The sequence below is a fragment of the Esox lucius genome, chromosome 16, assembly GCF_011004845.1.
Source record: "Esox lucius isolate fEsoLuc1 chromosome 16, fEsoLuc1.pri, whole genome shotgun sequence".
NCBI classification, from domain to species: Eukaryota; Metazoa; Chordata; class Actinopteri; order Esociformes; family Esocidae; genus Esox; species Esox lucius.
In genome coordinates this window covers 34,471,220-34,494,951 of record NC_047584.1, presented here as the reverse complement: position 1 = coordinate 34,494,951, position 23,732 = coordinate 34,471,220, and the positions used below count along the sequence as shown (strand labels likewise).

General features: G+C 40.7%; 1 protein-coding gene across 3 annotated transcripts; it reads left to right on the top strand.

Moving 5' to 3' along the window:
- Window positions 1–263: 263 nt before the first annotated feature.
- LOC105027337 (cystathionine beta-synthase-like protein) lies at window positions 264–23,191 on the top strand. Of its 3 annotated transcripts, none has more exons than XR_003777178.2 (15): window positions 264–400; window positions 9,786–10,160; window positions 12,183–12,289; window positions 15,568–15,702; window positions 15,919–15,998; window positions 16,082–16,286; window positions 17,430–17,521; window positions 17,736–17,861; window positions 18,204–18,288; window positions 19,558–19,663; window positions 19,806–20,018; window positions 20,294–20,402; window positions 20,641–20,725; window positions 21,821–22,074; window positions 22,335–23,191. XR_003777178.2 is itself a non-coding variant. In XM_029113619.2 (14 exons), the coding sequence occupies exons 2-14, from the start codon at window positions 9,793–9,795 to the stop codon at window positions 21,985–21,987; spliced, it is 1,878 nt and encodes a 625-aa protein (XP_028969452.2). In that variant the 5' UTR covers window positions 264–400; window positions 9,786–9,792; the 3' UTR covers window positions 21,988–23,191. The 3 variants fall into 3 exon arrangements, 1 of the variants encoding a protein (XP_028969452.2); XR_004574602.1 differs by lacking the exon at window positions 22,335–23,191 and adding an exon at window positions 21,020–21,111 and having other exon boundaries at window positions 21,821–21,889; XM_029113619.2 differs by having other exon boundaries at window positions 21,821–23,191.
- The last annotated feature ends 541 nt before the right edge of the window (window positions 23,192–23,732 follow it).

Genomic DNA, 23,732 nt, shown 5'->3' with positions numbered 1-23,732 from the left:
TAAAGTGTAATCATGACAAATTAGTTCAACGTTTGTAGTTGGTTGCCATTTTATGCATCCATTGGTTTTTAAATTGAAAACCAACAATTATTATTGTTACACTTGTGAAAGCGTGTCTATGCACACGAAGACTGCTTCCGGACCATGTGCCACACTGCGAGAAGGCCCGACAAATGTGTAAACACTGATTGGAAGAGAAAGACCAAACAAACGCCCCTTCGGTAACCAATCAACGGACACACCAAACAAGGACACGAGAATCAGATTGGGCGGTGTTGTGGTTCTTTAAAGCGTGTTACCGCTAGCCCAGTCGCTATCGGTGTTCGGTCGTCTTTGTAATTAGATCGCAGACCAGTATAGTACTGTACATCATATTACAACTACGTACATAAGGTCAAAGGTGAGTGAATATCAGTGTTTTATAAAGAGGAATTATATGAATCTACATATTATTCTTATTTTCTTTTTCCGTATTTATTACGGGAGCTTCTTACAAGTTGCGCTTCAACATCACTTGCCTCCTGTTCTGTTGCAGCGCTGTCGCATTCCAATAATGACTTGTAGCTAGCTACATACAATATTGTGCTATTTTTAGATCTAGGGTGGATTACATTTGTGGTGTCAAACTGTAATTTGAGAATGTGACAAAAGTGAGTGACAGGAACAAGCATGATGAAACACCATTTACGTCCGAGAATCATCGGTAGTACTTGGCGAGGTAGGCTGCTTTAGCTAACGTGGACAATGTAAAATGCGGCTATTGCATCATCTATTCTAGCCATTCAGGAAATGTTGCCTATAAATCATGACCGTATCATATTACGTTCCATTGAAAGGAATGTGTGTAGAATGTATTAGTAGTTTAGTAACCGAGGGGAAGGGATAAATATCTCTAGCTACATCTTTATTCGTAGTAGTGTAGTATCTAAATTGACGTGAGAATGTTTTTTTTTTTAATTAAAGAAATTATCAGCTTTACGTTTGCTAACATTTCAAATGCAGTCGTTAACTGGCTTGGTCGGTTTAGTTATATTGTCCATATTATTGAGGAGGAAGAAATGTACCGAAACACATTTTATCATCTTTAGTTGAAAAAGTCAGTTGTGAAATATCACCACTCTCGTGTTTTTAGTGACATTCAAATTACATTTCCCAATGGGAACTAGAAGTTTCCAAATCCGGTAGTATTGAGCTCGTTATAATTCATTTGCATTGGAATTCAAGAGATTGGTGTTTTATTGTCATCCTTATGTATATTGTCATTGTGTCACTAATACCACCATAAGGGAGGCTGGAGTGGTTCCCATACGGAAATTCATATATTTTTGAAATTGCAAAATGCATGTACAATCTTTTGATGAATATATGTCATATACATTGTTATTCAACGTTATTCAAAATACAATTCAGGTATGAAAATATATTTCACCTTTTTATTATGAAATGTATTTTAAAATGTATACATACTTTTAACTTAATTCAAATGACATTTCAGATATCAAAATGTATTTCTGAAATGTTGATTTATAATAATTTATAAATATATACATTTTGTCCAAATGTATGTCAAAACAATTAATGTTCACAGTCCTAAATGATATTCATGTAAGGCTTATATTTTATCACTTCACAGCAGACCTGAATATTATGATACCTTTATTTCAACAAGGAACACAAACTGAGACCAAGAACTCTTTTACAGCTAAACACAGGTGTTATTCCCTTGGAGGTCTCAGGTTTTAGTGAATATTGGGCCTGGCAAGGACTGTGGGGTCCGTTAGGTGTAACCTAGGGATGGTTTTTCTTTTGTTGCTGGAATAAAAATTATATTACAGACAATAAGACCATATTTTCTAAACAAATGCAGTGCACTTTTCTTCACACAGTTAATATAAAAACAACACTTTCAAATGTTCATCATTAGTGATGCACTGATGACCTCACGTTTAGGTGTTGAAATCCATATATACAGCTCTAGAAAAACCACGGCACCTTTTTCTTTCCTTTCCAAAAAAGTCGAAAAGAAGGTTTTGTGTGAGGAACAGAAGGGTTAATATTTAAGAGACCATTGCAAATTGAACACTTCTATTCCTCACTCAAAACTTTCCTTTTCAACTTTTCTGGAAAGGAAAGAAAAAGGTGCAGTGGTGTGTTAAGCTTTTCTGTAGCTGTATTTATAGATTTACAAAATGCATCTCATCTTGCACTCACCAATATACTCTAACGTACTGTAGCAACCTTATTTAGGCCACGACTAGCCTAAATAAGGTATATAAAATTATATTCCTATTTGGAGCAGTGGTTAGCACACTAGACTTGGAAGCCAAACATCATGGCAGACATGGCATGCCAAATACCCCTGTACATTTAAAAAATGTGTTAAATGTATTCAAAAATATATTTTCGACAGCTTTTTTTGGATGCATTTGGTAATATTTGTAAAAAAATTAATATTCTAAATGTAGTAATTACATTTGCTTGAATACATTAATTGGCAATTTTGTGTTCTTTTTAAAAGTATCCCAAAATAAAAAAATATTTAAAATGTATTCATTTTCCGTACGGTATTGTCAAAATGCTTATTACTAAAATTCAGGGTGACTGGGTTCGGCTGAGTAATATACGTTATTATTGGATTTTATTTGTATTTTGCAGTGATTTAAATAGTGTTACTACTAAACCTGTGGTTTATTGTCAGTGTTTGTCTTAGAGAACGTGCATGGATACATGGAATCCATACAAGGAATAAGGAAGTCAATGTATAGTTTAATTTCAGTTTCAAGCATTATTTGTCAAATGCACCAAACTCTTATGACATGGCACCCGACAAACTACGTAGAGTTAGGAACAAGAATATATAAGCAAAAATATATCTGGACAGAAAATAATAATAAAATAAAGCTACAATATATAGTGAGGGGGGTAAAATAATTTGATCCCCTGCTGATTTTGTACGTTTGCCCACTGGCAAAGACATTATCAGTCTATAATTTTAATGGTAGGTTTATTTGAACAGTGAGAGACAGAATAACAAAATAAATCCAGAAAAATGCATCCCCTCTCAATCAGAAATATTTCTGGCTCCCAGGTGTCTTTTATACAGGTAATGAGCTGAGATTAGGAGCACACTCTTAAAGGGAGTGCTCCTAATCTCAGCTTGTTACCTGTATAAAAGACACCTGTCCACAGAAGCAATCAATCAAATTCCAAACTGTCCACCATGGCCAAGACCAAAAAGCTGTTCAAGCATGTCAGGGACAAGATTGTAGACCTACACAAGGCTGGAATGGGCTACAAGACCATCGTCAAACAGCTTGGTGAGATCTAGGATGGTTGGTGCGATTATTCGCAAATGGAAGAAACACAAAATAACTGTTAATCTCCCTTGATGGAAGATCTCATCTTGTGTAGTTGCAATGATCATGAGAAAGGTGAGGAATCAGCCCAGAACTACACAGGAGGATCTTGTCAATGATCTCAAAGCAGCTGGGACAATTGTCACCAGGAAAATAATTGGTAACACTATGCCGTGAAGGACTGAAATCCTGCAGCGCCCGCAAGGTCCCCCTGCTCAAGAAAGCACATGTACAGGCCTGTCTGAAGTTTGCCAGTGAACATATAAATGATTCAGAGGAGAACTGGGTGAAAGTGTTGTGGTCAGATGAGACCAATATTGAGCTCTTTGGCATCAACTCAACTCACCGTGTTTGGAGGAGGAATGCTGCCTATGACCCCAAGAACACCATCCCCATCGTCAAACATGGAGGTGGAAACATTATGCTTTGCAGGTTTTTTTCTGCTAAGGGGACAGGACAACTTCATCGCCTCAAAGGGACAATGGATGGGGCCATGTACCGTCAAATCTTGGGTGAGAACCTCCTTCCCTCAGCCAGGGCATTGAGGATGGTTATTCCAGCATGACAATGACCCAAAACACACTCCCAAGGCAACAAAGGAGTGGCTCAAGAAGAAGCACATTAAGGTCCTGGAGTAGCCTAGCCAGTCTCCAGACCTTAATCCCATAGAAAATCTGTGGAGGGAGCTGAAGGTTCGAGTTGTCAAACATCAGCCTTGGAACTTTAATGACTTGGAGAAGATCTGCAGAGAGGAGTGGGACAAAATCCCTCCTGAGATGTGTGCAAACCTGGTGGCCAGCTACAAGAAACATCTGACCTCTGTGCCAACATGAGTTTTGCCACCAAGTACTAAGTCATGTTTTGCAGAGGGGTCGAATATGTATTTCACTCATTAAAATGCAAATCCATGTATAACATTTTTGACGTGTTTTTCTGGATTCTTTTGTTGTTATTTTATTTGTTGTTCAAATAAACCTACCATTAAAATTATAGACTGATAATTTCTTGGTCAGTGGGCAAACGTACAAAATCAGCAGGGGATCAAATACTTTTTCCCCTTACTGTACGCTAGCAGCAATAAAATAAAAAAGTGTGCTGTAAACCAGCAATCTAGGTAGTATTATTGAACATTTAGATATGGGAAGTATGGCAGTAATATACATAAGTGTGACCTAGCTGCAATCGATAGAGTTGTTGAAATATTAGAGTGCAATAAGCTAATGAATGGTTGCATAGCACACTATATAACTATGTTATAGCATGTTATCAGAAAATGGAAATTCCATGTATCGACACTCGGAGTAAGGAACACAGAGACAAAGTTCTCTTTGTACATTATAACTGTTTTATTAACTATTATGCACATATGAGAGACGCGTCAACCGCTTACACACACATAATCGTCTGAGGAGTCTCTAACTCAATATAGCTCATTCAACCGTATATATCACATAGAAAAAGGGGTGTGGTAAGATGCTGCCATCTGTCTCATGTCAATCAAACACATTCCCTTTGTTCTATCACACAAGTCAAATGCTATCTTCCCCCACCTTATCCTTCCTGCCATAATGTTTACTGTAGTGTTTACCCAAAGGGGCCAACTGACCTTACTCCCCCCAAGGACCACATTCCTGAGGAACAAAAGACTGACACCCTTCTTCTAGGCAGGAGGACATGGCCCAAATACCTGTTAATCCTCTGATATTATACAGAATCAAAGTAAAGATCTACATATCAGCCAAATGGAAAGACAGACATTTCTCAAATGTACCTTAGTTCAAAATTTCTATAACACTCCATCCTCTTGATACCATGTCAAACCTTGGTATCAAACCTCAAACAGTTCACTCATTAGGATGTAGACTGCAACAAAACAGTACTCTTTTACAACATGACACAGTCAATATTATTACCCTTAATGATTATAGAACTGAACAAATCTGAAATGTCTGAATCCTGATTTAAACTCTTCTTGACGATTACCTTCGTATAAAATCCAAGATCACACATTGTCATCATACAGAATCAAAACATAGTACAACAAAACTTTTACGTTAAAATCATCATAAACGCCTATCACTGAATGCATCCTTCAATTCATCACTGTTACAAAGTCCTCTCATGCCAATTGCTCAATTCACTGAAAAGTCCTCTCCATGGTTCCAATTAGATGTACTTCCAAAGTCATCACAAATGTTCTGCTCCTTCAAACGTCAGACAGTCAGTTATGAACCATTTCTTTGACAGGTTGATGCAACAGAACGTAAGAGTCAGATGTATATTCCAAGGTGTTGTCCTTCGTTCTAGCTGCTTCATCAGCCAGGCCAGGAGAATCTGTGTTCTCCCTTGTGAACTCCAAGATGACCAGTTTTAGCTAAAGGCTCTAGAGCTAAAGGCCAGGTAGAAAGTGACTGGTTACGAGCACCATAAAATTCACTTTTCCCTCAGTGACTTCAATTCACTGTGTCTAACCTTTAAACACTGAAATCCTCGTGTAGCGTGTGTCGTCGACCCCAGGTTCCTCTCTCAGCTACCTGGACAGCAGATGAGATGTACCTGGTATGGACCCAATCAGCGTAGCATGATGTTGTGCAGTAGATCTTTCCGACGCCTCCATCCTCTCGGTCGGAGGGTGCCTTCTCCATCACATTGCAGAATCATCAGGACTCGATTCAGTCCAGCTCACAGGAACTCAGCATCCTGTAGACGTGCGGCACCTAGATGTGCAGCGCCCCAGAGTCGACTCCTCTCTCAGCTGTAGGACAGTCTGTCTGTGTGATCCATCTCACCTCAGCCACCTCACAGTTGTCCTTTTAAGCCAAGCTCAGTCTCTCTCTGGGCTCCAACAAGTCCTCTATTGCCGAATCGCTTTCAAATGTCCTGTATCTGAAGTGTGAATTATCCTTGAGAAGATTAGTTCCAACTGCACAGTACATCATTAGCTTGTTGCATCTCGCTGATACATTAGAGTCACACACTATCAAACACTCAATCCCTATATTTCCATTATCTCTCTACTTCTTTTGTCCAAATAGATTAGAACAGTTGTAAACAGTAACATTATTGTTAAAACATTAACATTTCTGGTGCTTCTGTTCTGCTAGTGTAGCAAAATAACAATTCCACTCTTTTCTATAGTTGGTTTAACAACCAACACAAAGAACAGAATAACACAATTTCACATTTTCCATTACTGTTCCAATAACTCATAATTTAAGATAGTTTGATTACATTGAAGTATCCCTCTCTAAGAGTAGTTCATGAACAATTCTCAGTTCACCTATGTAATTTACATCTGATTGTGTTATATCAGAACTATAATCAAATTCACCATTGTTTCACATAAAGGATCAAATACCTTATTGCAAATCAAAAGATTTCACACCATCTTGAAGGTCAGCTAACATAACTGTTATTTAGCCTAATTTCTCTACAAGATGAAACTCCGTGTGAATTCTCCAAGTCTCTTCTTATTATCCTAGCACATCAAAGACACTCTGAAATCCTGTCATAAATCATGACCCCCCCCTTTTTACTCCCTGTCCCCCAGGGCTCACACTGGAGTGGGGGGTGGTCTATGAACCTAAGGATAACAGACCCTGGTCTTGAAGAATGGTCACCTTATCAAAAAGGGACACTGTTGTTATCTTGAGAAACAACCCAGGCCAGACAATAGTGAAACAAACCTTTTTTCTCTTCATTCACCTTAAAGAAACCTCTGTTAACCATCAACATTCCAATGATTGCTTACTAGGACAGAAATTAAATTAGAATTAGAATACCCAATTTTGATAATGTCTGTTTCTCTTTTAAAGAGTCCAAACAAGTTAAAATCCATCTCAAACTGTTTTTTTTGTGTCAGGGAGTGGAGTGCTCCAGGGGGTCTGTAGCTCTTAGAATAACTTTCACAGTATCAATTAAAACATGGCTAAATTTAGTAAATCCTCTGATATTATACAGACGTGTGTGTCACAATCAAAGTAAAGATCTACATATCAGCCAAATGGAAAGACAGACATTTATCAAATGTACCTTAGTTCAAAATTTCTATAACAAAAGTCTTTGGTCATCTTGTATGAACCACACGTTTGAGATCTCCCCAGAGTGACTCGATAATATTAAGGTCAGGAGACCGTGATGGCAAGTCCAGAACCTTCACCTTTTTTTTCTGTAACCACTGGAGGGTCAACTTGGCCTCGTGCTTATGGTCATTATTGTGCTGGAAAATCCAAGAGCGTCTCATGCGCAGCTTTCGTGTAGAAGAATGCAAAAGGTCTGCCAGTATTTTCTGATAACATGCTACATTCATCTTGCCATCAATTTTCACAGGATTCCCCGTGCCTTTAGAGCTCACACACCCCCAAAACATCAGTGAGCCACCACCATGCTTCACAGTGGGGTTTGTATTCTGTTCACTATAGGCCTTGTTGACACCTCTCCAAACATAGCACTTATGGTTGTGAACATGAAGCTCTATTTTGGTCTCGTCACTCCAAATTACAGTGTGCCAGAAGCTGTGAGGCGTGTCAAGGTGTTGTCGAGCATATAGTAACCAGGCTTTTTTGTGGCATTGGCGCAGTAAAGGCTTCTTTCTGGTAACTCTACCATGCAGCACATTTTTGTTCAAGTATTGTCATATTGTGCTCCTTGAAACAACCACACCATCTGTTTCCAGAGCAGCCTGTATTTCTCCTGAGGTTACCTGTGGGTTTTTCTTGGTATCCCGAACAATTCTTCTGGCCATTTTGGCTGAAATCTTTCTTGGTCTACCTGACCTTGGCTTGGTATCAAGAGATCCCCCACAATATGTGATTGAACATTACTGACTGGCATTTGCAAGGCTTTTGATGTCTTTTGATATTCTTTTCTTTATAATCTTTATAAAGTTCCATTATCTTGTTAAGCAGGTCTTTTGACAGTTCTTTTCTGCTCCCCATGGCTCAGTATCTAGCCAGCTCAGTGCATCCATGTGAGAGCTAACAAACTCATTGACTATTTATACACAGACACTAATTGCAATTTAAAAAGCCACAGGTGTGGAAATGTCACCTTTAATTGCCATTTTCACCTGTGTGTGTGTGTGTCACCTTGTGTGTCTGCAACAAGGCCAAACATTCAAGGGTATTTAAACTTTCAGGGCCATTTGGGTGATTTTTGTTATCATTCTGATTTAAAAAGGAGCAAAACAACTGTGTGATAATAAATGGCTTCATATGATCAGTCATATTTGCTGTTGTTTGAGTTATGTGGCCAAAGCACTGTAAAGTTAGTTCTATAATGGACATTCAGTGGAAATTAGTTTTGTTTCTTGCAAATACCAAAAAATTCTAATCTTTATTGAATTATACATGGAGAAATAACAGCAGGTTTTGTACATAGTTCCTCCATTTAAAGGAACCATGAGTATTTAGACAATTGGCTTCAGTCTTTTTTTGTTTGTTTGTATCATAAGCACATGAACAAGAGAGCTGTTCACATATAATCTTGACTAGTCAGTTGGTAATATCTGACCACACAAGGACCAAAGAAGTTTGTGTTTATGGAGGCAAATTCCCATAAATTAAAGCTGTCAGTCTGCACTTTAACCATAGTAATTGTTTCATTTCAAATCCATTGTGCTTCCAAATACTTATACTCTGTACTGCGCTGGACATTGTGTTATTGAGGTCTTGAGTTGTTTTTCTTATTCATTCCCAATGTCAAATTAATTTGAATTCTTCTTGGAGTTTTCAGTCCATTCCAAGCTAAAGGCTTGGATTATCTCCACCTAGAGCTGAAGTTAGCTGGGGAACATTTCTGCAGTTGGTTTCTAAAGTTAATAAGATTATTAGGTGTTTGCTAGCAAAAAAGCTTGTGCACTTTGAGATCTGTATGAGTTTGAACTCAGTCAACCAAATAGTAGTGTTTCACTTTCCTGGAAATTTTTCCATTAGGAGAACAGAACTTTATTCTGTTAGCAGGTGTTAATCCACATACTGTAGTTCAGTAATCAAAATAGATTTTTGTAAACTCAACTTCTCATATGACGTCTGCAGAATAGATTTTTGTAAACTCAACTTCTCATATGACGTCTGCAGAATAGATTTTTGTAAACTCAACTTCTCATATGACGTCTGCAGAATGGATCTAGTGTCAGCTATGTTTGAATGTTATTTCAGGGTGTGTGAGAGTCCGGTTGGGGGGGGTGAAGTCCTGTAGGGTAGTTTTTTCCTGTGCAAAATAATGACAGGAAGGATTGTCGTCTCTGTAATAGACTGCAACTGCGAATTTAATGGCAACGCGTGTTAGCTGAGAAGTTAACCGCCCTTTTACATTCTACCAGGCCTTTCAGTTCATTCACATATCATTAAATTCGTCTCTGTCTCTCTGTCTCTGTCTCTTTGTCTCTGTCTCTTTGTCTCTGTCTCTTTGTCTCTGTCTCCCCCCCAGTTGAGCTATGCCCGTGGTCCCCTCCATCACCGACTCCTCGGGTCCGGTGCCTTCTGTTTGCCCCCACTCAGCCAAGCTCCACCACAGCGATGCCAAGGCCAACAGAGGGACTGTCATTTTGAATGAGGGGTCCGATGAGAACGGAAAAGCCATGTTGAATGGCAAGAAACGTTCCATGAGTGGATCGGCTCAGGTGAAAAGTGAAAGGGCTGCTCCAAAGTCGGGCCAAGTGGGTGGGGATGAGGGGGAGAATGACCTGGAGAACACGGTCACAGACGTGGAGGAGAGGCAGTGGATCCGTCCTGACCTACCCAGCAGATGCACCTGGAAACTGGGTGGGTCTTCTGCAGAGTCCCCTCATTCCCACCTGGCACGGTGAGTCTCATCAACACTGGCCTGTAATTACACTTGCAAGAGTTTTTCATTTGGCCAGGCTCTGTTTCACTTAGGGAGAGGAGGTTGGGCAGGTCTGAGATGTTTTGTGTTTCATCATGACTTGGCAGTTCTTGGGGGTGGTTGGCCTGAGCTAAATTCTTTCTGACTTCCAGTCCGGCAACTTTGACGCTAAGGGCTTGTTTATATTACTAGGGTGAAAATGAAACACAAGGTAGACTTATCTCAGTTTGCATAATCATTTCCATCGTGTATGAATTTACACTGGCATGATTGAGATGTACAGTGGATATAAAAAGTTTACACACCACTGTGAAAATGCCAGGTTTTTGTGATGTTAAAGAATGAGACGAATCATGTCAGAACTTTTTCCACTTTTAATGCGACCTATAATGTGAAAAATTCAATTGGAAAAAAAACTGAAATCTTCAAGGGGGAAAAATGAAAAATAAAAACCTTACAATAACCTGGTTGCATAAGTGTGCACAACCTCTTATAACTGGAGATGTGGTTGTTTTACAAATCACACTCAAACTTGTGTTAAATAGAAGTCATTACACACCTGCCATCATTTAAAGTGACTCTGATTAATCACCAATAAAGTTCAGCTGTTCTAGTAGGATTTTCCTGACATTTTCATAGTTGCATCTCAGAGCAAAAGCTCTGGTCCGCAGAGAGCTTCCAAAGCATCAGAGGGATCTCATTGTTGAAAGATATCAGTCAGGAGAAGGTTACAAAATAATTTACAAAGCATTAGATATACCGTGGAACACAGTGGAGAAAATATAGCAGAACAGAGACATTACCAAGAACTGGACATCCCTTCAAAATTGATGAAAAGATGAGGAGAACTGGTCAGGGAGGCCTACAGCAACATTAAAGCAACTGCAGGAATTTCTGGCAAGTACTGTCTGTGTGCTACATGTGACAAAAATCTCCCATATTCTTCATATGAATGGGCTATTGGGTAGGGTGGCAAAATGGAAGCCTTTTCTTACAAAGAAAAACATCCAAGCCTGGCTGAAGTTTGCAAAAACAAACATCAAGTCCCCCAAAAGCATGTGGGAAAATGTGTTATAGTCTGATGAAACCAAGGTTGAACTTTTTCCAAAAGGTATGTTTGGCACAAAAACAACACTGCACATCACCAAAAGAACACCATACCCACAGTGAAGCATGGTGGTGACAGCATTATGCTTTAGGGTTGTTTTTCTTCAGCTGGAACTGGGGCCTTAGTCAGGGTTGAGGGAATTATGAACAGTTCCAAATACCAGACAATTTTGGCACAAAACCTTCAGGCCTCTGTTTGAAAGATGAAGAGGAAGTTCACCTTTTAGCACGACAACAACCCAAAGCACACATCCAAATCCACAAAAGCATGGCTTCACCTGAAGAACATTAACATTTTGGAATGGCCCAGCCAGAGCCCAGACCTGAATCCAATTGAACATCTGTGGGGTGATCTGAAGAGGTCTGATCTGACAGATTTGGAGCGCTTTTACAAAGAAGCGTGGGCAAATATTGCCATGTCAAGATGTACCATGCTAATAGACTTGTTTCTGTCAGTTGAGGGAAAATCGAGCGATATCCATGTGAAATCCAGGGGGGCTCTATAAAAAAGGGGCGCACTCTACATCAGAAGGTGGTGTCACAAACTATTGATAGTTTGCACAGCAATTTAATCTAGCGTCTTGAGTCTTCTACGATATGTTCTGGAAAATGTTGTGTAATGTTAACAAGCCCAAATCTCTCCACTCAATCATTGTAGTTATTATATAAAACATCAATAGCTGAACGCTGCCTTACAAACAAGAAACTACAGAACCTTGTGAGAGTACTGTGTATTGACTGCATCAGGATACAGCTTCACCTGTTATAAAACCAACCCAAGGAACAAAAATTTCCTATTTATATAAATAATGTTACAGGTTTTTGGTTGCCTTGTTTCTTTGGTTATTTTCAGACACTATATATATTGTTCTGATTTTCCTTGTCACCTTTCAGGACTAAAACCCCCAGTATTCTACCAAACGTCCTGGCAAGGATTGGAGACACACCACTCATCCACATGAACAAAATACCCAAAATGTTCGGTCTCAAGTGTGAACTCTGTGAGTATTTCTACATTTGCACTTACACTTTTTAATTTTCAGCCCAAAACATATATTTTATTAGTGTTTGAATTATTATTTGTATAAATTAAATATCTTGAACATTTTAGGAGGATTTTCAAATATATTTCCAAATACACAACATTTGAACAATTACTTACTTTTCTAACCCTTGAACAAAATATTATGTAATATAGTATTTGAATCCGGCTCTGATATAAGGGTTATAAGGGTGTGGCCCCACAGGGAGTCTGGATTTGCGTATCTCCTCTTTTTGGTTGTAGCTGTGAGGGAGTGTGTTGGTGTGTGTTTGTGTGTGGGTTGTCGTTGGTGGGTGTGGTGTAGGTGGTGTGTATATGAGGAAATTTCAAGAATGAATGACTAAATGTGAGGTAATCTATATAGAGAGTGAGAGGGAAATGTCAAGAAAAAACAAGTATTGATCAAGGAAAAACACAAATGAACAGTTCAAGAGCGAGGAAAGGAGTTCCTTTTACCTGTGAAATGGTGATCAGTAGGACTTGTTCTAACATGTTTGTGCTATGAAAGTTATTCTTTCAGTTGGTCAACATCCGAATCGCTCATGTCAGTCTCAAGGTTCTTTGCTGCAGGACTGTAGCAACGTTGTCAGAGGTGCTTTGCTCTGGGTTGGGAAAGGCTAGGGCCACCTAAAAGACCATTTGTTCTGTGAGAATAGGTTACATTGTGAGGGCCAAGTTGGGGGGGAAGGGGGCAGGAGAGGGGCACATTCTTGTATCAGGTGTCAACAGGCAGCGCTGTAAAAGTCATAAGCTTTAAGTCAGGACATGAAGTCTGAGGGAAATATTTTTTCGGTGCCACCCATGGCATCGATTAGCTGGAATTAGAGGGGATTTGGGATTGTTGGGCCCCTAACCTGCTAGACAGACCAGTGGCTGATCCTGTCCTGGCTGTACAGTTTTCCGGTTGATTATCCAGGTGACCATGAGTACAGAATAATGATGTCCAACACTTAGTAGTACCTCTGTGTGTGGTGTTTGCATTCATAATCTGTGAAATCAGGCCCTGCCCCTGCCAGGCCCTGCCCACGCAAGGCCCCATCCAGCAGAAACCTCTCCAGTGACTGTGTTTTAAAAAAATAATAATATGGGCCTTATTGTTTGAAGTCAATCTGTGAATTATTTTCACAGCTTAGTGGGAGAAAGAGGCCTGTATCCACATGATTCTGATTTGGCCATCTGGTCCGTTGGGTTTGGGAGTCTGTTCCAGTCATCTGTTGGACTGAAGTTTGAGGGGGAGAGTGTGAGAAACTGTGGACCTTTGGACAGCCCCCTTCCAATGACTTTACAGTGAACTCGAGTAGGGCTGTCACGATATCAGATTGTCTTTACATGGTTATCGTGGCCAAAATAATTCACAGTATCAATATTATTGTGGTATCTATAGAGAATTTGATTTGTTTTCTCTTTTTTGGCAAATGAATTACATTCAAAATTAGAATGTATGGCGGTGGAGAGTCTGTAACCATAACTGTACAAATAAAAATAAAAATTAAGCATACAAAAAGAACAATTACAATTAAGGGATAGTGAAAATGCAACCAGATGAACTGATAAACAAAAGATCCACAAGGCCTAACAGTTTTTGATAAATACAAAACATTTCCACCTAGTGGACAGGCTACCAAAAGGCCTTAATCCAAACACTAGTGTTTAGGTCCAGTGTATAGGTCCAGACTCGTAGTTTAAGCAAATGCATCGTTTGTCCATGAATAGGCCATGGAAAAACCGAGAGGAGTTTTTAGAAAATTACTAAGTCCTTTTTCCCATGTGAATGGGCTACTAAAAATCAGCGTCTTTGCGGATCTCTTCCGGGGGTTCTAGTGGGGCTAACGAGTTTATTTCAACAACAGTGCATAGGTCCCGTCTCCTTTAAGCATATGCACCAAATGTCTATAGGTGACAAAAAAATAAGGTATCCAACAACCAAGAGGAGTTTTTTGAAAAATAGAACTTCAGTTTCACCTAGTGAATACGATTTTATCATATGTGTATTATTAGCAAGTAAGTTTATTTATATAGCACAATTCATACATCAAAGCAATTCAATGTGCTTTACAAAGAAAAATATATGAAAGTACAATAACATAAAAACAAATACTCCGATGAAAACTTCAAAACAAATGAAAACATCATAATAAAAAAATACAATAAGAAAACATATAAAGATAAAAAATGGGATAAAAACAGAGGAAGCTATAAGGCTAAACAGTGTGGTTAAGTTTAAGTGCTCAGTCATAGGCACATGAGAAAAGAAGTGTTTTTAACCTGGATTTAAAAATGTATACGTTTGGGGTTCGTCTAAGATCTTCTGGTAGTTTTTTCCAATTGTGTACAGCATAAGTGCTACATGCAGCTTATCCATGTTTAGTTTGGACTCGGGGCTCTACTAGCTGACCTGTGTTCATGGATCTAAGAGCCCTGCTTGGTTTATATTCTTCAAACATATCAGAAATGTATTTGGGTCCTAAACCATTCAGAGATGTATAAACTAAAAGCACCACTTTGAAATCTATTCTGTAACTGACTGGAAGCCATTGCAAAGATTTAAGAACTGGAGTGATGTGCTCTGTTCTCTTGGTCGTGGTTAAGATTTTAGCAGCAGTATTCTGAATGAGCTGCAGTTGTTTTACAGACTTTTTCGGGAGTCCAGTTAAGAGGCCATTACAGTAGTCAACCCTACTAGAGATAAAAGCATGGATGAGCTTCTCTTGGTCTTTTTGGGACACCAAGCCTTTGATTCTGGCTATATATTTTTTAGATGATAAAATGTGAGGTCTGAGTCTATCAGAACACCAAGATTACGCACTTGGTCCCTGGTTTTTAGGGCCCGAGACTCCAACTCTTTTCTAATACTTTTTTTTATTTTTGTTGCCGAACATCTCAGTTTTATCTTGGTTTAATTGTAGACAATTTTGGTTCATCCAGGTATTTATGTGCTCGATACAGTGACACAGAGAGTCTATTGAGCTGTTGTCATACGGTTCGAGAGCCATATATATTTGAGTATCATCGGCATAGCTGTGGTAGTTAATGTTGTTGTTTTGTAGAATTTGGCCCAGAGGTAGTATATAGAGATTGAACAAAAGCGGTCTGAGAACTGATCCCTGGGGAACTCCACATGTCCTAGCCACCCTATCAGATTCATGATTACCAATGGTGACAAAGGAACTAGAACACGGGCTGACTGGCTCATGTTTTAAATGTTCTAATTTCTCGTCTGTGTGTGCGTCTGTGTAGTGGCTAAGTGTGAATTCTTCAACGCCGGGGGCAGTGTGAAAGACCGTATCAGTTTGAGGATGGTGGAGGATGCAGAGAGAGATGGCCTCATCCAACCAGGAGACACCATTATCGAGCCCACCTCTGGCAACACAGGTGAGTGTGTGTGTGGGATATGTAGGTTTTTCTATAGTTACCCTCCAGTATTTCTGTTAGGGTTGGTACATTTTTGTAGTCTGTTCATGTAGGTGCATTTGTCATGTTTTAATATGTGGTTTTACGTGGTTTCACTGAAACCTTGAGTCCACTGTCCTGTAACCAGTAACCCGGTCTGTCCTGTAACCAGTAACCCGGTCTGTTCTGTCTCCTCAGGGATTGGTCTGGCCCTGGCTTCTGCAGTTAAAGGCTATCGCTGCATCATCGTCATGCCAGAGAAGATGAGCATGGAGAAGGTGTGCGTGCGTGCGTGTGTACGTGTGTACGTGTGTACGTGTGTGTGTGTTCGTTCAAATTTATGTGTTATGTGATTTGACAGGTGGATGTGCTGAGGGCACTGGGGGCTGAGATCGTTCGTACCCCCACCTCCGCACGTTTTGATTCGCCAGAGTCTCATGTGGGTGTGGCCTGGCAGCTGAAAAACGAGATCCCCAATGCTCACATCCTGGACCAGTACCGTAACCCTAGCAACCCTCTGGCACACTACGACACCACAGCGGAGGAAATCCTTGAGCAGTGTGACGGTCTGTGTCACTGTGTGTGTGACGGTGTGTCTGTCTGTGTGTGTGTGTGTGACGGTGTGTCTGTCTGTGTGTGTGTGTGACGGTGTGTGTGACGGTGTGTCTGTCTGTGTGTGCGTGTGTGACGTGTGTCTGTCTGTGTGTGTGACGTGTGTCTGTCTGTGTGTGTGACGGTGTGTCTGTCTGTGTGTGCGTGTGTGTGTATGATGGTGTGTCTGTCTGTGTGTGCGTGTGTGTGTGTGACGGTGTGTCACGGTGTGTGTCACTGTGTGTGTGACTGTGTGTGTGACGGTGTGTCTGTCTGTGTGTGTGTGTGACTGTGTGTCTGTCTGTGTGTGTGTGGAAACGCATACTACTACATGGTCCTACTACTCCTCCTCTAATAGACAGTTCATACTACTACATGGTCCTACTACTCCTCTAATAGACAGTTCATACTACTACATGGTCCTACTACTCCTCCTCTAATAGACAGTTCATACTACTACATGGTCCTACTACTCCTCCTCTAATAGACAGTTCATACTACGACATGGTCCTACTACTCCTCTAATAGACAGTTCATACTACTACATGGTCCTACTACTCCTCTAATAGACAGTTCATACTACTACATGGTCCTACTACTCCTCCTCTAATAGACAGTTCATACTACTACATGGTCCTACTACTACTCCTCTAATAGACAGTTCATACTACTACATGGTCCTACTACTCCTCTAATAGACAGTTCATACTACTACATGGTCCTACTACTCCTCCTCTAATAGACAGTTCATACTACTACATGGTCCTACTACTCCTCTAATAGACAGTTCATACTACGACATGGTCCTACTACTCCTCCTCTAATAGACAGTTCATACTACTACATGGTCCTACTACTCCTCCTCTAATAGACAGTTCATACTACGACATGGTCCTACTACTACTCCTCTAATAGACAGTTCATACTACGACATGGTCCTACTACTCCTCCTCTAATAGACAGTTCATACTACGACATGGTCCTACTACTCCTCCTCTAATAGACAGTTCATACTACTACATGGTCCTACTACTCCTCCTCTAATAGACAGTTCATACTACGACATGGTCCTACTACTCCTCCTCTAATAGACAGTTCTCTGCTCTTTGGCCTTGCAGGGAAGGTGGACATGTTGGTAGCAGGAGCTGGCACAGGTGGCACCATCACTGGTATTGCCCGCAAGCTGAAGGAGAGATGCCCCAACATTAAGGTAGAACGTGTGTCATAGACCCAACATCTCAGACAGTGTTCTTCTAGAACAATGTTGTTTTAGAAATTTTTGAATTGTGTAAAATCGTCACCTGTGTTGCCAAAGTCATATTCATTCGGCCGGAATAGGTTTTTAAAATTAAACCCTTTTTTTCTTGTGTTTTAAATGTTATTTAGGTTCTTGGTGTCCACTTAACATTTCTTTTCATGTGTAGATTGTGGGTGTGGACCCTGAAGGTTCTGTTTTGGCTGAGCCAGAGGAGTTGAACAAGACCGATAAGACCCAGTACGAGGTGGAGGGGATTGGATATGACTTTATCCCCACTGTGTTGGACAGATCTGTGAGTGACCCCAACCACTCCAGAGTTCACCTCTGTGTGGTTCCTAACTGTACACTCTGAACAGAAACATGTTCTCAGATCATTTAGGGGTAATTAACTTTGAAAACTGTCAGAATTGCGTTTTATTTTTAAGAACCCCTAAAAGATCCTCCAGGAACCTACTATTTTCTGAGTTTACCCTAAGATCTAACTTATGACAGAGAAAAGGAGATAAAAAACACTCATGAAAAAATATTTATTGAAATTGCATGTGGAAGGAAACCACTAATAACTTCAACATGCATACATGTGTGTATGCATGTGTGATGGTAGCATATATGTCAATATTTTTCTATTTTTCAGGTGGTTGACATGTGGTATAAATCCAATGATGAGGAGTCCTTTGCTATGTCACGCATGCTAATCAGGGAGGAGGGGCTTCTTTGTGGTACGTTAACAAACACACAACTGGCTCATTGTCAGAAATTGGAGCTTTGTCTCAGGTTCTCCTGGGATCTTGCGTGTACAGGTAGATAGTTGTTCCTGTGAAGAGTTCTGCTCTCTGATCCTTTGCCATGTTGGGTCATTGGAGATATTTTGCCTCCATATCACGTGGTTCAGAGCTGTGAGGCTTAACATACAGACACTAAATCCAGATGTATGATTAGTGAGGGGTTTTAAAGCTGATATGTTTATTAATGACTCCGCAGTAACACAAAGAAAATAAGGTTCATTTTAAGTGACATGATGCATGAATAGACAACTGTTATTTTGATAATAACAGATGTATGGTGGGATACGGAAGCTGTTCTCTGACTGACAGGAAAGTGACCATACAACCCTGTGAATGACTGATGGGGAACTGACCATACAACCATGTGAATGACTGATGGGGAACGCACCATACAACCCTGTGAATGACTGGCAGGGAACTGACCATACAACCCTGTGAATGAATGACGGGGAATTGACCATACAACCCTGTGAATGACTGATGGGGAACTGACCATACAACCATGTGAATGACTGATGGGGAACTGACCATACAACCCTGTGAATGACTGTCAGGGAACTGACCATACAACCCTGTGAATGACTGGCAGGGAACTGACCATACAACCCTGTGAATGACTGACGGGGAACGCACCATACAACCCTGTGAATGACTGATGGGGAACTGACCATACAACCCTGTGAATGACTGATGGGGAACTGACCATACAACCCTGTGAATGACTGATGGGGAACTGACCATACAACCCTGTGAATGACTGGCAGGGAACTGACCATACAACCCTGTGAATGAATGACGGGGAATTGACCATACAACCCTGTGAATGACTGATGGGGAACTGACCATACAACCATGTGAATGACTGATGGGGAACTGACCATACAACCCTGTGAATGACTGACGGGGAACGCACCATACAACCCTGTGAATGACTGATGGGGAACTGACCATACAACCCTGTGAATGACTGATGGGGAACTGACCATACAACCCTGTGAATGACTGACGGGGAACGCACCATACAACCCTGTGAATGAATGACGGGGAACTGACCATACAACCCTGTGAATGACTGATGGGGAACTGACCATACAATGCTGTGAATGACTGACGGGGAACGCACCATACAACCCTGTGAATGACTGACAGGGAACTGACCATACAACCCTGTGAATGTGGAAAAACATCCCTCCCTCTCCATAGGAGGTAGTTCTGGCACCGCCATGGCCGCAGCAGTTAAAGTGGCCATGGAGCTGAAGGAGGGACAGCGCTGTGTGGTCATCCTTCCAGACTCCATCCGCAACTACATGTAAGCAACTACAGAGGGAGGGGGAGAACATGTGGGAAGAAGGAGAATTGATAAGCAACGTTTTTTTTTAGTTGGTATGTAGCACCTGTGTTTAGGGATGAGTACCCTCAGTTCTAAAGCTGTTCTAACTTGTCTCTATCAGGTCCAAGTTCCTCAGCGACAAGTGGATGTGTGATAAGGGCTTTCTAACTCCAGAAGACCTGATGCAGTCCAAACCCTGGTGGTGGAATGTGACTCTGCAGGGCCTGAACCTGTCTGCTCCTCTAACCGTACTCCCCTCGGTCAACATCAAGAAGACCATCAACATCCTCAAGGAGAAAGCTTTCGACCAGGCACCTGTTGTTGATGAGTCTGGGTACGATTTAGTCGCCATAGTTACCTGGTTGTCAATGTACCCTCTTGTTTGAATTTTGGAGAAAGACTGTGTTTTCTCTCTCTCTCTCTGTGTGTGTGTGTGTGTGTGTGTGTGTGTGTGTGTGTGTGTGTGTGTGTGTGTGTGTGTGTGTGTGTGTGTGTGTGTGTGTGTGTGTGTGTGTGTGTGTGTGTGTGTGTGTGTGTGTGTGTGTGTGTGTGTGTGTGTGTGTGTGTGTGTGTGTGTGTGTGTGTGTGTGTGTGTGTGTGTGTGTGTAGCATGATTCTAGGGATGGTTACCCTGGGCAACATGTTGTCTTCAGTGCTGGCTGGAAAGGTCAAGGCCTCTGACCCTGTTTCCAAGGTGCTCTACAAACAATTCAAACAGGTCAGTCTTCTCCGCTAAAAGCAGATCAGCAATACGTCTTACTCACAAGTACCTGGCCTCCACTGTGAGATCAGATGGCTATCAAATAAGAGGTTATCGCTGGGGAGGGTCTCCTATAGGTTATCGCTGGGGAGGGTCTCCTATAGGTTATCGCTGGGGAGGGTCTCCTAGAGGTTATCGCTGGGGATGGTCTCCTAAAGGAGTTTCCTGACTGTCATTTCTCCCCCTCCGCCCCCAGGTGCGACTTACAGATAACCTGGGAAAGCTGTCCCGTATCCTGGAGACGGATCACTTTGCTCTGGTGGTACATGAGCAGATCCAGTGTGAGTTTATCCTTCTGTTCACTTGTCTCCCATTCATCTGCCATCATTCTTTCTTCCTGGTATCACCCACTTCCTTTTCTCTATTTGTATCATTTTTCCCTGATTCATCATTTTTCCCCCATCTCTTACATTTATTTTTCGCCTTTATAGCTACTTCTGCTTTTTTTTGCACCATTGAAACAGACCTCTGTAAGAACATTCCTAGAAACTGACCTCTGTAAGAACATTCCTAGACCTCTTTCAGACAATAGAAAAAAACATTCCTAGAAACCCCTGCTCTTATCTGTTGGCCAGGTGATCAAGTGATCAAGTGACCCAAAACCCTGAGCTGTCCCTCCTACAGGGGTCAGGGGTCGTTGATAAGTGTCCTCCAGGTTCCTCTCCAGGTAACTTATGGTAAACACCTGTCTGCTGACATAATGCCCAGCCAAAGGCAATGTCGTCATGGTTTCAACTCTTCCTGCTGGTTCATTTCCTCTGTTTCTCTATAAAGACGTTTAGCCTGCTCCCAGGCCTAGCTGCCTCAGCTTGACTTTGGTAGCTTTCTTAATTTGTGGCGTTCTCGTAAGTAAATAAATTGTTGGTCTGGTGGCAAAGTCCACTGGGGGCGTTCTGGTGAACGTACCCGGCTGTGCCAGGGAACCAGACTAATTCACTTTAAACCTTTTAAATATTTTGTAAAATAAAAAAAATGATATTCACCTACAATCACTTAATAATGCATACAAAATTACCTATGGCTTGAAAACCTCTGGAACCTGGGTTTAACCACAATGCCCCACAATCCCCCTTAAAAACAAGGGCTTATTTGACTCTCATTGGGATGTAACACTGGTAAACGGGAAGGTAGTTGCATAACCTCTGGTAAACAATTTGATTTGGCAGATTACCCAGTTATCGAACACCGTATTTCTTCATTCTTGGATAAAGAGTTTGGTATTTCTCCACTTCATCTTTTAAATCTTGGACTTAGTTGATTGGAACAGTAATTTTACCTTTTTGATTGACGATACAAATCTGTAATACTGTCTACAGTGTGTTTTTTCTAGTTGTACTAAGGTGTCCCCTAATAACTGTGTTGTCCTCTGGGTGTAGATGTGGCTGAAGGTGTCCCCTGTCTGAGACAGATGGTGTTCGGAGTTGTGACAGCTATCGACATGCTCAACTACATCACCACACGCGAAAGGCGAGAGAGCACACGGGAGCGCACGTTGTCCGAGTGCTCGATTACGTCTGAGTGCTCACTAACGGACGAGCTGTGACTTCCTGTTTCCTATGCGGAGGAGGAAGTGACCGCCAGCTTGCTAGTACAAATCCTCTGAGCAACAATAATGAAGAGGAAGACTTAGGTGATGAGTACCTGTTGGAGTGGTGGGGGTTGAGGTTAAGTCTTACAGAGTTGTAAGGTTATGATGATGATGTAGTAGTCTATGCTGCGGTTTATGTAGCTTAGCTAAAATGAATGTATACAAATACATGTAATGTAGTAACTAGAGGCCTTTCCATTGGCTGCATTCTTCAGCATTGCCTCTTCATTATTGGTCTTGAAAGTAAATTTACTACTTTAATATCTAAGGTCAAATTAAAAATATTCCTTTTTGTTTTTCAGGGTACAAAAAAACCATTAGAAACTGCTTGCTACACTAGCAGCTCAGCACACTGGAATCTGTCAGCTAAATAGTCATCATATAGCTTACCACTGTGAAATGTATTAAGATTCCCATCTATCTAATTCTTGGCTGTTTGGTTGATAACTTCAGAGTTACATCACCATCTAGTGACAAGGAAAGACAACCTAAATGTGAAAATGTTTGTTTTTAGATCTGAAATAGACACCTATTCAGCATAGAAAATAAGAAATGTTACATGACAATATTCGGACTGCATGGGCGAAAGGATGCACCTCTATTGTCTTCTGTTGGAAAGGTTTGGCTTACAGGATAGGTGGGTTTGACACAAACCAATCTGCATCCCAATCACGATTTGTGTTGTCTTTTTTTTTTTTTTCTTGTATTGAGACAAGACATATTTAGTAGTTGGGTGGGGAGAGTATTTAAAGCTTAGAGTCCCTCATAGTACAAGTCTTTTATGCAGGCCTGTCTGTCTGGGCCAGTTGGGGTTGGGCTGTTGGAACTGTTGCTATTTATCTGTGCTTTTTGACTCGATATACAATCATTCATGTACTATATTATGTAAGGTATGATCATTGATGAATAGCTGTTGTAATCTATTCCACATTAGCAAGGAGGAATGTGAACGTGATTGACTTGTTCCTAAAATGCTCCGGTATTTACATGAAGTGGAGCATGTGGTTGAAGTTGCACAGTGATATTTGAATGATTTTCCCATCTTCATTTTCAGCGTGGCTCTGGGTTCAGCTGTTCATAAAAAAAAAATCTTGATTTTCTGATAAATATTGTTTTGTGATGGTATTACCATTTTCCATTAAAGGCTTGTTAATTTTCCTCTTGATCAAAGGTTTAATGTTTGTGCGCAACTTTTATTTCAATATTATTTTTACTACCAACAATATTTTTAGCCAGGAGATATTGTTTAGAACATCTGACCAGTAACAAAAACAATGCTAGATTGAATCGTGCCAGGAAGATTTATTGCGCTCCGGTATATTTGTTGTGCTCAGGCAGCTAACCCTAGGTTGTTGCTGCAAATGTGATGTTGTCATTCAAATTACCTGTAAATTAAGGGTGTAGCAATAATAATAGTAAGATAATTTTTGTGTATTATTTTCAGACTTGCTATCTGTTTGCTCCACAAGGAGGCAGTGCTTGCTTATGAGTTCAGTTGCATGTGCTTAATGAAAACTGGTTTTGCCTGTTCTGATACACTAAGATTTGTTTACAATATCTGTTTTTCTGGATTTTTATGATTTATTGGACAGGAAGGTGGTGAAAATGAAAGATGGAGGAGTACATTTCTGCAGGAAGCACTATATCAGACTCAAAACGATGCTTCAGCAGTACATAGTTATTGGAAGCTGAGGCTTCGA